The sequence below is a fragment of the Lepeophtheirus salmonis genome, chromosome 9, assembly GCF_016086655.4.
Source record: "Lepeophtheirus salmonis chromosome 9, UVic_Lsal_1.4, whole genome shotgun sequence".
Classification (NCBI taxonomy): Eukaryota; Metazoa; Arthropoda; class Copepoda; order Siphonostomatoida; family Caligidae; genus Lepeophtheirus; species Lepeophtheirus salmonis.
The window spans coordinates 30,621,099-30,637,888 of NC_052139.2; the positions used below are offsets into that span (position 1 = coordinate 30,621,099).

Below are 16,790 nucleotides of genomic sequence, written 5' to 3' on the forward strand. Positions count from 1 at the left end.
ATTTATAAACCTTATGATTTATTCAAAGAGTAATAACTAATCATATTAGTGAGAACGTTACAATAATATTAATGTAATTAGTGTAACAATGCACAGTACAATAATGAATACAATTTTTTTTAATAACAATTAAGAGTAGTAATAATAACGAATATAATTATCATAGTTCCCAACACCATTTTGATAAAAAGAGATCACTTATATGTATTATGGAGTCAGTGATTTGTGACGCATCAAATCATTTTAATATATAAAATTAGTGCCGTTAGAGCAAGATTTTATAATGATTACCTTTTTTTTTTTTTTTACAAAGGATACGTTTAAAAACAAGAAATAATACTATTTAGAAATAAGTAATTAATGAATCACCAGGAGATCCCAATATCTAACTAAGATATTTGGTCTTTATAATACTTTTTAGTAATGTAGCTAGTTGTCTTTGGGTAATTACCTCATGTAGTCTCTATGACACGTTGGAGACTTGAGGGATTTTTTAAGGGATCTTTTAACACAGTAAAAGCAAATGGTACAAATATAAAGCACAACCAACAGAGTGCAGGTTACAATTAGTGCTAAAACGGAGGAACGAGTTGGACAGTCTTCGAAATTAGATGATAAAAACACATCTTCAGAGGGGGATGATTGATGACGATTCCAGTCAACTGGATTAGCGTGAAATACGGTATCATTGCTAATAGTGGTCATTGGTGTCTCTTGAGAGTTCTTGACCTTATCAAATTCTTTAGTATCTGTTTGTTCATCCCCATAGTCCAAGACAATGATTTCGTGACTCAAACGCATTTGAGGTTCTTCATCATTGATGTCTTCATTGCCGATGGCTCTTCGCCTACGCTTTCTTCCCCATGATTCAAACCCTTCACGACCAAAGATACAGCTGGCCTGATTATTAAAAAAGAAAAAAAAAAGATTATAGTAGTAAGAGACAAACAAAAAAAAAAAAAAAAAAAAACACTTACGGGTTCACAAGGGCCTAGACAATATTTTACATTACATTGAAATATAACACCATAGGACTCTGTAAACCGAAAGGCTTCATATTCAGAAATAAGAGCATTGCTATCCGGAGTGAATCGAGGGAATATGGTGGGCTCAAAGGGGCAACCATTTTCATCAATGATGGGAAAGGTAGAGCGTGAATCCTTGGCCATAGCAACACAAGATCTGGCAAAGATACCATATGGGGTCTTGTCTGGGATTTCAATCTTGAATCGAAGTTTATCTCCAATACGAACGGTCTCCACTTCCTTTCCTTTTTTATCTAAAATACTTATTCTAGGTGCTGGAGCTTCAGGAGCTGAAGTGATAGAGATCATGTCAGGATCTCTAATGGGCATCATACCAAATGTGATGTTCTTAGAACTAGTATCATAAGTACAACGAACTTTGTAGATTTTGTCGGTCTTGGTCATTACAACGCTATGTCTTTGAACAACAACCGTGTTGGTATAAACACCATTCTAGATCATGATTTGCATATTAATCATAATATTACGTAAAAATAATAGTATATATTACCACAGACTGTGTATTACAATCTTGTCCAGACATGGTTAGATCCAATCGAAAGGCATTGCTATTAATAACATCAACATTACAGGTTTCTGATCTTCCTAGAGCGTAAATTCGCCCACTGAATGGACGATTAGTTCCCACATTGACGACGATTCTTGTATCTTTGCAATGAACGGTGACTATAAAATAATTAAAAATACATCAAGTTGGATTTAATCCGTAGATCCCTTTCATGTCTCACCATCGTAGCAAGTTCCCAAAAAATCACAATTTACATCCTTGTCAATTTCATTTATGTTGCTTGGAGGATTGTAATTACCATTATTGCCACCAGAGGATGTAGAAAATCCATTAGAGGCTCCACCACTAAGATTGTTACTGTTCAGGTTTGTATTACCATTGGAGAATCCATTGTTGTTAGAATTGCCATTTCCATTATTATTTGAGGATGGCGGATATTTATTAACCCCATTTCCATTAAAAGACCCCCCCATTTATGGATGAACCACCAAATTTATCATCCGAGTTGGATCCACCAATGAATACATTTCCTCCTCCACCATTTCCTCCTGAGAAGACATTACCACCATTGTTAGAAGTAGATGGAGGGCCAAAGGACGAGCTTCCGCCAATATTATTATTGCTACTTCCAAGTCCATCTGGTTTTCCCGTAAAAAGTCCACTGCTTCCTCCACTAAAGGCAGATCCACCGTTATTCACATTGTTGTTTGAAGTTGTGAATGAAGATGTTACTCCATTATTGTTGTTGTTGCTGCTGCTACTACTGAGACCGCTATTCGAGGGCAATCCTCCAGATGACAAAGTATCAGAGGATGAAGATGAGCTTCCTGAATTTGTATCCCCTGAAGCCAAAAAGATACAAAAAAAAAAAGGTTCTTAATAAGTAATCAACCTACTAGATCAACAACACATTTTGAAAAGACTAATAGAGAGGGAACTAGGAAGCCCAAAACCGATTCATGCAGAGAGAATACCCAAGAAAGTTTTTTATCATTGGTCATTCATCCTATGCTTCGCCTCATAAGTCATAACATAATAATATGTACAATTAAGTGTTTGGAAAATTCATATTTACATAGATAGGACACATACAACATTGATGGATAGATATTTTCAAATTATTATATATACCGACATTCGTAACAGCTATTAAGCCCATAATATCAATAATATTTCATTCTTCCCCGGCCGCCACAAGCAAATCCAATCGCAACCATATATATTTTAATAATGAATATAATTAAAAAAAAAAAAATCTGCAAACTTTTTACCGAGAGATTCTTTTGAGACTCTGAAGAGTGATGCAAAAGGATCGACTCCAGGGAGACTCAACGCCTTACGACGAAGACTCCCTCCTTTTCCCTTCTCATAACAGGTGATTTGAGTAATATATCTCCTATCTTTTGTAACTACTCTTTTACACAACATGGTATCGTCCTCCTGATTGGATTCATCTTTCTCATCACCAAAGTCCAGACTCTTGGGCATTTTCATTCCATCTAAAAATGATAGGATTTTTTTTTTTTTTTTTGATGGTTGTATCTTAACTATTTTGAAAACTCTTAATTAATTGATTGATGAGGATCACTCAAGACCAACAATAGGAATGTCAAAAAAGTAATAAGGTATATTATATTATTAAGAATGACTAATTAATTATAGGAAACATAGTAACATTACTGATGACATCATAAAAATCTTCCTTTGGATGATTCTCTCTTTCGCTAGTACAAGATTAGATTTTGAGTGACACAAACAAATACAAAAAAGAACAACCAGCAAGTACTCTTAGACCTAAGTACTCAATAATTATTAGTATGAACATAATGTGGGCTAAGGTGACCAACCGTACTCTTTTTTTTTCCAGAGCGTTTAAAGACTTTTTTATCAAGTAATTATCTGTACGATTTGCTTAAGGGTCAAGTCGATTTTTAAAAGGATTCATAATATCAGGGGACATTCAGAAACCCGTAGGACTACAAACTAAGTTTATTCTCGTTGAAGAGGGCTCATCTTAAAAGTACGTAGATCTGAATTATATACCTAAATAATTTTTCTTTTCAACATAACTTCTATAGATTAAATTCTTTTAAAAAGGCCACATGAGGTTTAAAAAGTTCATTTAACACGTAAAATACACGTAATGAAGGATTATTTTGGTTCTAGGGGGTGGAAAAGGGGTTTGGCCTAGACAGCCCCCACTCTCGACGCCTTTGATTATAGAGTATTTCTTTTATTCGAATTCAAAAAGTTTTGTGTCTAGACGAGAAAAAAATCTGGTTAAAAATCTTATAGGAGAAGTTGGAAAATTATATTAAAGGGGAGGTTGGGGTGGCAAATTAGTTTTATTTACATACTTAGTCTGTATAGGGACTGTAACGTCCGGCACGACTTTTCTGCAGATGCAAAACTCTCAAGGATTTTGAAACGATAAAAATGTATCTAAACATTATGAAATGCGAAAAATCCAAGTTCAGAGCAAAGATAGATTCTATTTTTAGTCTTTCGGAATGCATTGTATTTTTGACTGTACAATTTTAACGAGTATATAGTCAACTGTCTGTCCACCCCCTGAAACCAGACATTTCATGGATTTATATGATGTAAAAAGTTGAAAATATGTTCAGGGGGAGAACGTTTGCTCAGCCTATATAGGTACATTCTAATATCCAGGGGTGTCCGAAGGGGGTAGGATGTAGCCCCTCTCGAAAATTAAGAAATTTTGCTTTTTACTAGAAAATTTAAAATTTGATTTTTTTTTTTCAAAAAAAATAAATATTTGAAATTTATTTTAATTTTTTTGTAAACTGTGGATTTTTTTTTTTGTCAAAAATAAATAATTTTTTTGAGAATAACTAAGGGTTTTGAAATTTTTAACCAAAAAATTAAAAAAATTCTGAAATAGCTGTGGATTTTTGAATTTTTTTACCTAAAAATTGAATATTTTATATTCTTTTTGAGAAAATTTAATTTTGTGCGAATGCCTGTGGATGATTTATTTTTTTCTCCCCAAAAAAATTCAATATTTGAAATTAAATTTTTCAAATTGTTTTCTAAAAAAAAAAAAAAAAATTCGAATTTTTTTTCGAAAATTAAGCACCCCCCCCTAAAAAAGGAATATATAATCCTGCGGACGCCCCTGATATCACAACTACATCTACGAATTAAAAAAAAAAAACTACTTACGTCCACAACGGTTTTCATAATAGCTGCCTATGCGACCCCCATTAGGTATATTTGCAGGGTTTATATTACTTTTGGTAAAACTAGCCTCATAGTCGGGTAATGTCCAATGATCCAAATGAAATAATTTGCAATTATAGTCATTCCCTGAGGGAGCTCCCAAATACAGATAGGATCTACACAGGAATTCAGCTTCGATATTACAAGCACGATCACAGGCTTGAATACTATTGGCCTAATTATTTAAAAAAAGAAAAGAAAAACAATTAAAATTAACGTGACTGAAAAGCAACTCTATTCATTCATCACACGTACCATGAGCTCTTTATCCACATAGAACTGTACTCCAACATGCAGGGATATTTTTTGATCTGGGATACCAATCTTGGGGATTTGATAATTTCTCACGGAATTCAAACAGGCATCAGAAGCTAGAAAGTTAAAAAAAAGAAAAGAAAAAGTTTTGATTAACTTCTATGTGTGCCATAATCATCATTTCAAAAAGGATTTCTCTTATGTGTGAGAAAATCTGTTCAGTTTATCTGATGGATGTATAATTGTTAATAATACTAATAAAAGTCTGTTTAAACTTCTTTTTTTTGGGGAGTAGAATTAATTAAAAGATTAACTTTCAGTGAATTTCACTTTTTTTGTTGTTGTTCTAAGCAAGTAAGTAATTTGGTGCAATAAGCAATTTAATGTACTTAGAGTTTACGAGAGACAAAGGAACGAGTGGGGAAAAACTGCATATATCACGATACGCCTCTGACCATCACATAATGGAAAAATTATAATCCTTTTTTTTAACGTATACATAAAAGATATAATCCATACGTCTTACCTGAGAGACAAAGATTTTCAAAGTAGTCAACCCCCTGAGCATCCACAAAGTCCACAGGAGCATAGTCTTTACGAACCGTGCGACGATCATGATCCGAGAGTCGACATTGAAGTGTCACATAATTGTATTCCGCACTTCGACAAATGAAATTACGTTCATTGAGACAGGCAGCAAGGCAAGCCTCTTTTGTGGACGTGAAAATCAGGGCCTTATCGTGTCCAGATATCATTTTATTCGGAACACGCTCAAAATTCCAGGGTCTCTTGCAGACTTTATCTATATATATATGCATATTAAGTAAGTAACTATAAAACTATTCAGAGGAGCCCATGTAAGATTATATAATTACCTGAGCGAATTGACATTTTGACCATATAGTAGGAATTTAGCTTGGAGCTGGGGTTTGCTGTTGGATTGTTAGCCTGAGTTCCATTTTGAAGGAGACAAACCGTATCTTGTCGTAGAGGATTTTTGAGTACTTGGAAGCTAAAAGATGCTGCTTGACACTCTGGTTCTTCTCGACACCATCCTTGGCACTCATAGAGAGATAGATTCCGTATAGTATAGTAGGTTTCTCCGGCATAGCTTAGATCTGTGAGTTTTTCAAAGGCCGTTCGTCCTAAGGATAGATGGATTGATCTGTATTTTATTTCGATTACACGTTATATATATATATTAATCATTACCTATCACGTTATCTACAAAGGTCAGTCCAAGGACAATCACAATCAACGACAAATGGCTCGTGGACGCCTTTCTTCTATTAGATCCTAGCAACATCATCATCATCTTAATTGTCTAGGAAATGGTAAACAATAAGATAAAAAAAAAAAATGAAATACAATAAAATAATTATTTTGGAAACCGCGGAAGACTTCCTCGAGAATAATTCTTTATTAGCATAAACGTGATATAGTCATATTATGTATATATATTTTTGGTCAATCATGGGAAAAAGTAGGATTTGGTGTGAAGGGAAGGGGGAAGGCTTCGCCAACCATCGAACTAAGAATATGTAAATGATCAATCTCTGAGTCATTCATCAAAATTAGATTGTTTTCAATACTACATTAGATATATAATATTGAACAATGAAAGATATATATATATAATAATCATAATCCCTTCAGCAACTTCCTCCCCAATTTGTGTATATATTTCTTTTTGATATATTTCTATAATAGTTTATTTCTACATACAACGACTTAGGAGTACAATTTCCCGTTATTTTTACCCTCTTCATTTTCCCAGAACATATTTTCATATGTATAATATTTACTTAAATGTAATCATATTTTAGAAAATCCTCCCATTATTAAAATAAAACAAAATATGTATCTAATTATTATATAATAATAAAATTGTTTCGAATAACAAGAAAAAGTTAAGCTTCACAAATGGCCCCCCTAACCACAAAAATAGAAACCATATCCTGATTGCTATCAGGATATTTGCGAAAATCAACAAGTTTTTTAAAGTTCGGGGTTATTTTGTTAGACGGATTTATGAACAATATTTCGGTCGTTCAAACTGTAGTCTAAAAACTCTTGACAGAAAATTGACCATAAATAAATATTCTAAATAAAAGGTCATCATATATCTATTTTGTATTTCGGCTTTAAAAAACCGTTCATTTTAAAAATTGTGGAACGGATTTTTTTAAATAAATATTTTCGGCGTGGGTCAAAATGAGTTGCCGGTCAAAATAGGTCATGGTGAGCCCTTTTCTACCCCTTCTCCCAAAAATGATAAGGTTATAATTCAAAAATTGTACTTTATAAATTTATTAGTACAAACGGGGGCCCTTAATATAAAGACAATTTTGAATCAAATAAAGAAAAGGAGAAAATCCAAAGGTATTTTTCGATTGTAGTCAATCATAGGGATATTTCAAATTCCTAGATTACAGGTCCTTGAGTCTACAAAAACACACTATATCAGATCAATAAACACCAAGGGGAAATCTATGGGCGAAAATACTTCTTTTAAGGGAACATTACGTGCTATAAATGGTAAAAGACTGGACTTTTCCATAGATTGGTTCATTTACAGAAACATTTATGTAGAAACTGTGGAGGAGATAAATTGTTTTTTGTCTGTCAAATTGAAAAAGAAAGCCTAGGACATTTTTTTCTCAAAATATAAGAGTACTGAGATTTATTGGAAATTTGTTCGTTTTAGAAATATCAACTTTGATGAAACCCAAGATGGGGTGGGGTTTCTTTCAATTATGATGCAATGTATATATATATATATATATATCTTGAAAATTGAGAGAAATAGAAGAAAGGTAATTGTTGTTGTTTTTTATATACATGATCATAGTACAAATATCCCAACAACGAATGACATCGTCGATAACCTCCTTTATAACAACTTTGTTAGTCTATACTTTATCTATGCTAAATAATTCATGTCTCGGACAGGTCTGGGATTCCCAAACCGATCCCTAAACTACTTATATCTACTAATATACACTGCGATGAAATGAAGAAGAGAAATAAAAAAGGAGATTAACCAATAGAAAGCCTGGCCTGTTATTACACGAACGATCCCTTTTGACAAGAAATAATAAATAATTAAGTCACGTTATTTGTAATAGACTAATAACTTATTATAGAAGCTCAGAGATTGATTAGTAGTACATATGTATATAGGTGCTGATAGTGCTTTAATGATCCTTTCCATCTGTAATCATTATTTTTAAAGTCACAAAGTTTAATGTGCATGATATTTTTGTATCACTGTTGTTTTCTTTATCGTTATATTTTAGGCATTATAATAACCATCGTACGTGTTGTTCTTATTGTGAGAGAGGATTTCACTTCTATTCACAGTTAAAAGTTATAGCTAGTAGTATAATTATAAGTAAGTATGTTCAAATACATAATATTTATAGAGTCAACAGATGTTGTTAAGAGTCGCGTTATTAGACTGTACATATATTCAAGATGCATAGGTAAATCATGAGAGTGTTTTTAGATAGTTATGTATATGAGTATGTTGTTAAAATAAAAATAGAGCATCCTTGATTTGAAGGGGAGAACTTGGATATTTCAAATCTGTTCTGTTTTCTTCTTTTAAAGTGAAATCCTAACTTTATAACAATAATTTGTTGATTGTATTACTTTTGTATTACTTCACTATTGATTTATGAAGCCGAGGTAGCAAAAAGCATTTATTATGATGAACCAGGTGCCAAAATAAAAGTGAAAATAGTTAATGTTTTATGGCGATAGTGTGTGTTTTTTATTTATTGTTGCTTCTGACGAAATTTCCGTCTTACTTCCCTCCTTTTTTTTGCAACATGGATATTTTACACCATCAGTTTCACTTTCAATGAATATTTTAAATGTGTGTATAAAGATAAAGAAATTTGCACACAAAACATATGTTTATATGTGTAGAATACATTCAAAATGAGGTCATGAATTATAAAATATATATTGGTATATTAGAGTGGCCCTGAAAATCCATGGTGTACTTTTAGAATACAAGAATAGAGTGTCCACTAGGGTGCCTTTTAGTCAATCAAAACCACCTGATAGGATCTCAAATTTTAAACACTAGGAGGAAGAAGTCAAACAAACGTCTGTGGAAAAGGTCAGATGACTTTGTGACATTATTTTTTCGTGTTTAATCTTTGCTTTGAGCTTGGATTTTTTCATATGGTCAACCAACATCATTTCCTTCTATTCAAATAAAGCATAACTGAATAAAATATTTTTTGGCTTTAATACAAGAGAAAATCTGACAAATTAATTGTTTTTCATCTTTTTTTTTTTTTTCAAAAATCCACATTTATTCTCCAAAAATTAAATTTCTTGGAAATTTTTTTAGAAATTAAATTAAATTTCAAACATTACATTTTCTATTAAAAAATTCAAAATATTTGTTTCATAACTTAGAAAAGTCCTAAATAGTTTAATACCAGTAATAAATTAGAATTGGAATCACAAATTAAACATTACTATCCCGATTCAATAAATAAACATCCAATTCCGATTAATCGTCCCATCTCTATTGAATGCTTATGTGATGGCAATAGACTTTGCTTCTTAATCTTTTGCCCTCGATTAAAAAATTTTATGCCTCCATTTTTTTCTAAGAACATAAACTTATACACAATGCCAACTTTTTCTGTAGTTTATACATTTATATATTCTAAAGGTTCAATTAAATTGTTAGTAGTTTAAATTACTTTATCTACAAAAGGAAACGTCTTCAAACGAACATCTAATGGGGTGAGGGTCAAATTTTTGTAACTCAAAGGTTAAAATATTAGAATTATTGTCTATATATCATACCAAAAGTCTCATATTGAATGGGAATGCTTAAAGAAATACTAGAGAAATTGTGACTGTTGAAATGAATTCCTCAGATCCATTTTATTTTTCAAATTAGGGTACCTCATTACTCATAATGAAAGAATTGAGTTTTTCATACTTGGTTATCTAAAGTAAATACTTAAGTTACGACAATTTGCCCCAGGATTTACTCTCCGTTTCATTTGTGTTCTACAATAAAAGTTAAATACTTCAGCAAATGTGGGGAAATTTACCATTTAGACACAAGTTTAAAGTATAACCAGAGGCGTCAATATATATATTAGGGGCGGGCTTGGTTTTTAGAATTTTTTTGTAAAAACATTTCAAAAATCCACTATTATTCACAAAAAATTTCAAAAATCGATAGCTATTCACAAAAAATTTAATTTTTTGGAAAAAAAAACAAACAAAATAGAAAGCTTTTAAAAAATTAAATCGAAAATTAAATTTTAAATATTAAATTTTTCGGAGGAAATTTTCAAAATCCACAGCTGTTAAAAAAAAAAAACTAATATATTAAATTTTTTGAAAAAAAAGTTCAAAAATCCACAGTTATTCACAAAAAGTTCCATAAATCCATACTTATTCTCAAAAAAATTCAAAAATCCATAGCTGTTTAGAAAAAAATTAAATTTCAAATCCTACATTTTCTTGAAAAAATATCAAAATATTCCTAATAAATATTTTTTTCTGACTATTAACCTGTGCCACAATAGTCTAAATATATGTTACAATTGATTTATTGGGAGGGTTTATTGACATTATAAACATGGATTTTCTAAGTACAGACTAAGAACCACCCTAATAACTACATATTGAGTGAATAACGAACTAAGGGTGGTTTGTTTTCATTGGAAAGTTTGTCACTTGTCTTGATGTACTGTTTATATATTGTATAGGTATATCGTGATTCATGTCTTTCTTTGTTATCAAAAGTGGATTAAATAATAATACACAAGAATAACGAACAAAAAAACAAAAACAAAAATCTTCACTCCCCCCTCCCTAACTAACTCTTGGCTTATTGAAAAATCAGTCTTTGTCATTCATACATGCTGTGTAGTAGTAGTAGTGGGTGAAATTATGTACAACTGCTCTTGATAGAAGTAGCTAATATGTTCATATCATAGTATATATATAGGGTAAATATTCAATGACCGTTCACTATCAATAAAAAATACTTATGTGGAAGTGTGACACGTTCAAGTCTTTAGCCATGATACTTGATTCTATTTAGAACGACAAACATCCGTTTAGGTGAGGGTATTATGATCTAGTAAAACGGTGAATCCTATGTGGCCCATGAACATCAAAGCAAGATATAATTATTTCTATCGAAATTGTACGGATTATTACACTTGTATTCTTAACCATTAAGGAGCAAATTGCACTTAAAGTAGTCAAACTTGTATTGATACAATCAAAATAATGATAATTAGAGTTACTTTATTTAAAAAAAGGCTATATTGTGGGGCTAATTTAACTCTTTTAATCCGCTCATTACAATGAAAGTAGCCAAAATTGATAGAATCACAATTCTTTATTTGAGAGTGGCCATATCGGGTCCAATATCCTTTTTTTAAATCCAATAAAGGTTCTAAATTATAGTCATAATTCTTGGGTGTACAAATTCATACCATAAATTTGTGTAGTAAGACTTGGCTCAAATAATATGTCTATGATATATTGGGCTGTATGTATACATAAACAAATAAATTAAGATTTTCTCCTATTCTTTACTTTTTTGGCTCTAGATAGTTTTTATGTTGACGTACCATATATTTATATGTCTTGTTAGATTCAATGCATAGATATTTTATGATTTATATTCTCAATAAATTGTATTATAACCATACTGGTACTATATGTGAATGGATTTCTATATCAATAACTGATATAATAATAAACTGTAATCTACTTTCCCAAATTTCATTTTTGTATAATTTATTTAATTACCTATTACTTTTATTTTTATTCTATAATATTATTTATAATGGAAAATAAATAGTACACTCATCTACTAGTAGAGGGCCTTCCCAGGATCTTAGGATCCCGTTTTGCATTTAATTATATCATAATATTATAACTAATGCTAAACAGTAAAATATTTTTTGGTTTTTTGTGTACTTTTTTTTTACATTATTAATGTTGGATCAGTCCTAGGACTTCGTTAAAAAATTTCAATTTCTACAGCTGTTCACAAAAAATTAAAAATTTTTGGGGAAAAATTCCAAAAATTATATTTTTGGGATTTTTTTTTAGAAATTCACAGCTGGCTTCAAACAAAGGAAAAATGAATTTACAGGCTTTCCAAAATAAAATAAAAAAAGTGTTTTTCCAGAATCTCACTAGAGAACAATTCTGGGGGAAAAGGAGAAATCATGGTGGGAAAATACATTTAATTTTTATAATAGAAAACAAAAATTGAAGAGTCATTGTTTAGAAAATGGATGAATATGAATTATTATTATTACAATGAATTTACATAAATTGCATTTCGCCCACCCTTGTTTTTGTTTTGATTTGTTTTTAAATGTACTAAAAATTACATATTAAGATATAAGCTGGAATATTTTTGTAAAGCGGGTCCTCTGCTTGTTCATTTGTATTATTATACAAATTATAAGAATAATTTTTTACAGGAGCGTACGCAGGGGGTGGCTTGGAGGGACTGTAGCCCCCCCTATTAGGGAACTATTGCTTATTACAAGCAATTTAGTACTTGATTTTTTTATTTATTGATATTTGAAATTTAATTTAATTTTCCAAAAAATTTAATTTTAAAATTTTTCTACAAAAAAAAATTTTTTTTTTGAATAGCTGTAGATTTAAAAAATATTAAATTTATTGAAAGTAACTGAGGATTTTTGAATTAATTTTCTATAAAATGTACTATTTAGTTTTTTTTCTAAAAAATTTCATTTTTTAAGATTAGCTACGGATTTTTTTTCCTTTTTTCCAGAAGAATATAATATTTGAAATCTAACTTTTTTTCCCAAAAAAAGTAATTTTTAGTGAATAGATGTAGATTTAAAAAAAAAATTAGTTTATTAAGAATAGAATTTCATAGACATATTTGTGTCAAGTATAGGCGTATTATTCATATTTTTGGAATGATTTGGGATACTAAAGAATTTTAGCTACAGTTTAAAACTTTTATCATATTTAAATTATTTTTATATTATATTTAAATAGAAATTGTGGAAAAATACAATGATTTTGTACAAATTTGATACTCCATTATTATTGAGCCCAAAGTTTTTGAATCTGTTCACATGATAATTAATACGTGTTTGTGCACACAACCACTATTATTATTATATGCAGGTAATAGAAATGATGGATATCATATACTTTTTTGTGGGATGGTGTTGTCTAATAACACTCTGAATTATCACATACATAATTACATAGATAATTTGATTTATGACCTCTAGAGAGCCCAAAGGGCTCTATTTATAGATGAGGGAGGCGTGGTGGGAAAAAGACAAAGAAGAAACTATGTATAATGAGGCCTAATGACACCTTTATATGAGATACTGATAATGCAATGTTCTAAGTAACGGTACACCATCTGATAGGATCATGACAAAGGTGTCAAGAGCGCCAAATGTCAGTCAAGGCTCCTTTTCTCTCTCGGTATTATTTTGTATTAGCAACCACCATATTGTTGTCAATATATATACAAAATAATAATTATAATTGGATTTGCCACACGCTAAAATAATAATTACATATGTATTGTACAAGTAGCCGATTGTACAAGTTGCTATTTACACGTCTCACTAAGGAGTGGACTAACTAAGAGTTATTTCGTTTTAAATTTCTATTATTATTATTATTTTTTGCAGTAGACGCAATATCCCGTCTTAAAAGGATGCATTAGGTAACATAAACTCGGGATTATTTAAGCGGGTTTGGACGACTAGGATTTGAGTGGTATAAGGATTATCAGTTGGTATAAATTGAATTAAAAATATGTCAAATACGATTGGGTACACTGTATAAGTTGGCCACACGTGATACTTAATCTTTTTATCTTGAAATTGGAGATAACGAGTGCAGAAAGTTAAAACTCAATTCTCGCAACCCTTTAATAGTAATAAGGAAATAAATTTGGGAAGTGAAGAATATTTAATTCTTATTTTCTTAGAGTAGGTGAGAGGGATCTCAACTTTTGCGAGATATTCGGACAATTAGCACTGATGAGGATATTGAAAGTAGATGGAAGGTCTCATTATCTGGAGAAGGTTATGAGGAGTTCCTCTCTTATGGAGGATTTTATGAGGGAGTGGAACTCGGAGTCAATCCAAAGATGTCAGAACGAAGCCAGGGCAGATCAAATATCGTAGTTTATTTCTTTGTTATGTAAAGGTATAAAAATGATCATTATGACATCGACAGGGATGAACGAAATTGATTTATGGATTGTTTTACAGATGTAGCCTTCTGAGAGGATAGATCTATTACCTGATCCAAGATCTATGAGTCTTAGAATTCGTCATGATTCTTCTCTTGTAGGAGATTGATGATGATTAATGACTCCTTCCCTCTACAACAGGGGTAGGTAACTTTTATTTAGTGTTACCCCAAAAGAACTTGTAAGAAAAGCAATTTACCCCAAACTAAGAGCTTAATATTTATTTGTTTATTTCAACAACAATAGGAAGTAAAATTCTTTCTTTTTCTTATGTAAATAACTCACAGGATAAATTACCCCAATGTGACGTAATTTCCCTCTGTTCTCCGACCACTAATCTACAAAAATATAAATACCTGAATTGTTGTCTCTCAGGAATCAGGACTTCCAAATTTTTCTATATTAGCTCTGGGTTTTGGTAATTTTAGAAAAAAATAAATCAATCTGTGAAGGGGTTTATTACATCATCAGTCATTTTAATTACCAAACTTACGTCATTTTGATCAACTATAATTAATTACATGGTTATTAAGTAATGACAATTAGTATAACCATGGGCCTTTGAACTTGTTATGTCGGATGGGTGAGTAATTGTCATTTCAAAAAATTTATAACTACATGATTAATAGATATATAGACCATCTAAAGAATGGCCAATTATTGTATTATTCTCGTCATAAGTACTGCAAACTTTTTATTTAGAATGTTTATTCATCTCATCTTTTGGTGGAAACTTGTGCAAGTTACGACTTTGCAACTTGTACATGACATATATTTGATTTGAAACGTTTATTCAATTGAATTGATGCATAAAAGAAATTGGTTCACGGAGCCGTCGTCAACAACAATCATTGTTATTAAAAAATAAATATATATATTTGTAAAAAAAAGTATATGATATGAAAAGGAAGAAAACACCTGCTGTTTCCATGACTTGGATCATACTTTTTATTCATAACTATGTATGTAACAACTAGTGTTAAGTATATCGTTCAATATTTTTATCAATGAACGTACTATGACATTTTGAATATGCCTATTATATATGTGTTGTGGAAACAAATTGTAGAAATATGAATTATTTGTGATAAGGATAATACAATAGATGAATATTCCTTCAAGTGCTCATATATTAATTATGCCGATGAAGGGTATAATTTAGGACTTTTTAAATCAAAATGACTCATTAACAAGTTCAAATGCCCATTATTGTTATGTTAATAAATACATTGGTAATTCTAAAAAAATTACAAACCTTTTTAAGGCTGAGGGCTACTTTAAGATCCCTAAAAGGCTTGAGGGCTACCAGCTCAAAAACTTGTATAAACAATTTTTACGCGAACCATAAAAGCTATTATCAGAACAAGTCCAGTAGATAACTGAGAAGAACACAACCGAGTGCCTGCAGGCATAGAGTTGATGACCCTTGATATATAGACTATTTAACGTCCCGCACGACTTGTCTGCAGATGCACAGCGCTAGTTTCGCAACTAAACCCAATATGATTTACTACGACAATTATCAATATTGACGGAAAATATTATAAAATGTGAAAAATCCAAGCTCAAAATAAAGTTTATATCCCAGGAAAATGTTGCCACGGAGTACTTTTTATTGTTCCTTAGACGTTTGACTTCCTCTATGTGTTTAAAAATTGAGATCCTGTGAGGTTTTTGATTGGATAAAGTGACACTATTCTTGTACATCAAACCGTCCATATAGTTGGGTATGTAAACACTAATGCTGTTAATTTAATCAGGGCCTATTAGACATAGTACAAATCTAACTTTGTTTACAATAATCCAAATTACCTTTATGGTATTTTGCAACCTCCCTTCCGAAAAGAAATAGGAAAGACCCAAAATCCAATGGTATTTGCCTATTTCTACTCAACTATAGAATTATAATACAATAATTGTTGAGAATTTTTAACAGTTATAATTCAACAAATCAACATTCCGAACTCACATTGGGGATTTAAAAAAGAGGAGTATTATCCGCAGTTGACAACCCATTTTTGTTAGTGAGGAGGCTAACCGTGAATAAATATATTTAAAATAAAGAAAATTAACCAGTGAAGCCCTCTAACCCCCTACTCCTCAACTATGAAATCGTGTTCAAAAAATGACATTTAGCTATATAGCTATATTATGTTGTAACATATACAAACTAGTACAGCTTTCTACCTAACTAACAATAAGAGCCCCCTGGTGGGAATAATTTGAATAATAAAATACAAAGCCATCTTACCCAATGTAATGGTAATAATACGTCAATGAATATTTGTCACACTAAGACTTGAAGCTTGTATAACTTTTTAAGAGAGGTTGAGGATGGAGCGGTCTATCGTCCTCAACAGACGAGTTATAAATGAAAATATTTTGATTTAAACAGTAAGCAAAGAAAATAAAAAAGAAATTTCATGGAAGAAAAGAAGACACTTTTCTCTTTTTTTCCCTTCCT

At 31.0% G+C, this 16,790-nt stretch overlaps 1 protein-coding gene across 1 annotated transcript; it reads right to left on the reverse strand.

The window, feature by feature from the left end:
- Positions 1-10: 10 nt before the first annotated feature.
- On the reverse strand, positions 11-16,714 carry LOC121124754 (uncharacterized). Its single transcript, XM_040719942.2, is given in 12 exon segments — positions 11-900; positions 978-1,478; positions 1,537-1,712; positions 1,775-2,025; positions 2,027-2,396; positions 2,826-3,053; positions 4,741-4,972; positions 5,053-5,168; positions 5,579-5,854; positions 5,928-6,197; positions 6,265-6,376; positions 16,578-16,714. Coding segments are annotated over 11 exon segments (2,976 nt in total). The 5' UTR covers positions 6,368-6,376; positions 16,578-16,714; the 3' UTR covers positions 11-447.
- Positions 16,715-16,790: the final 76 nt, after the last annotated feature.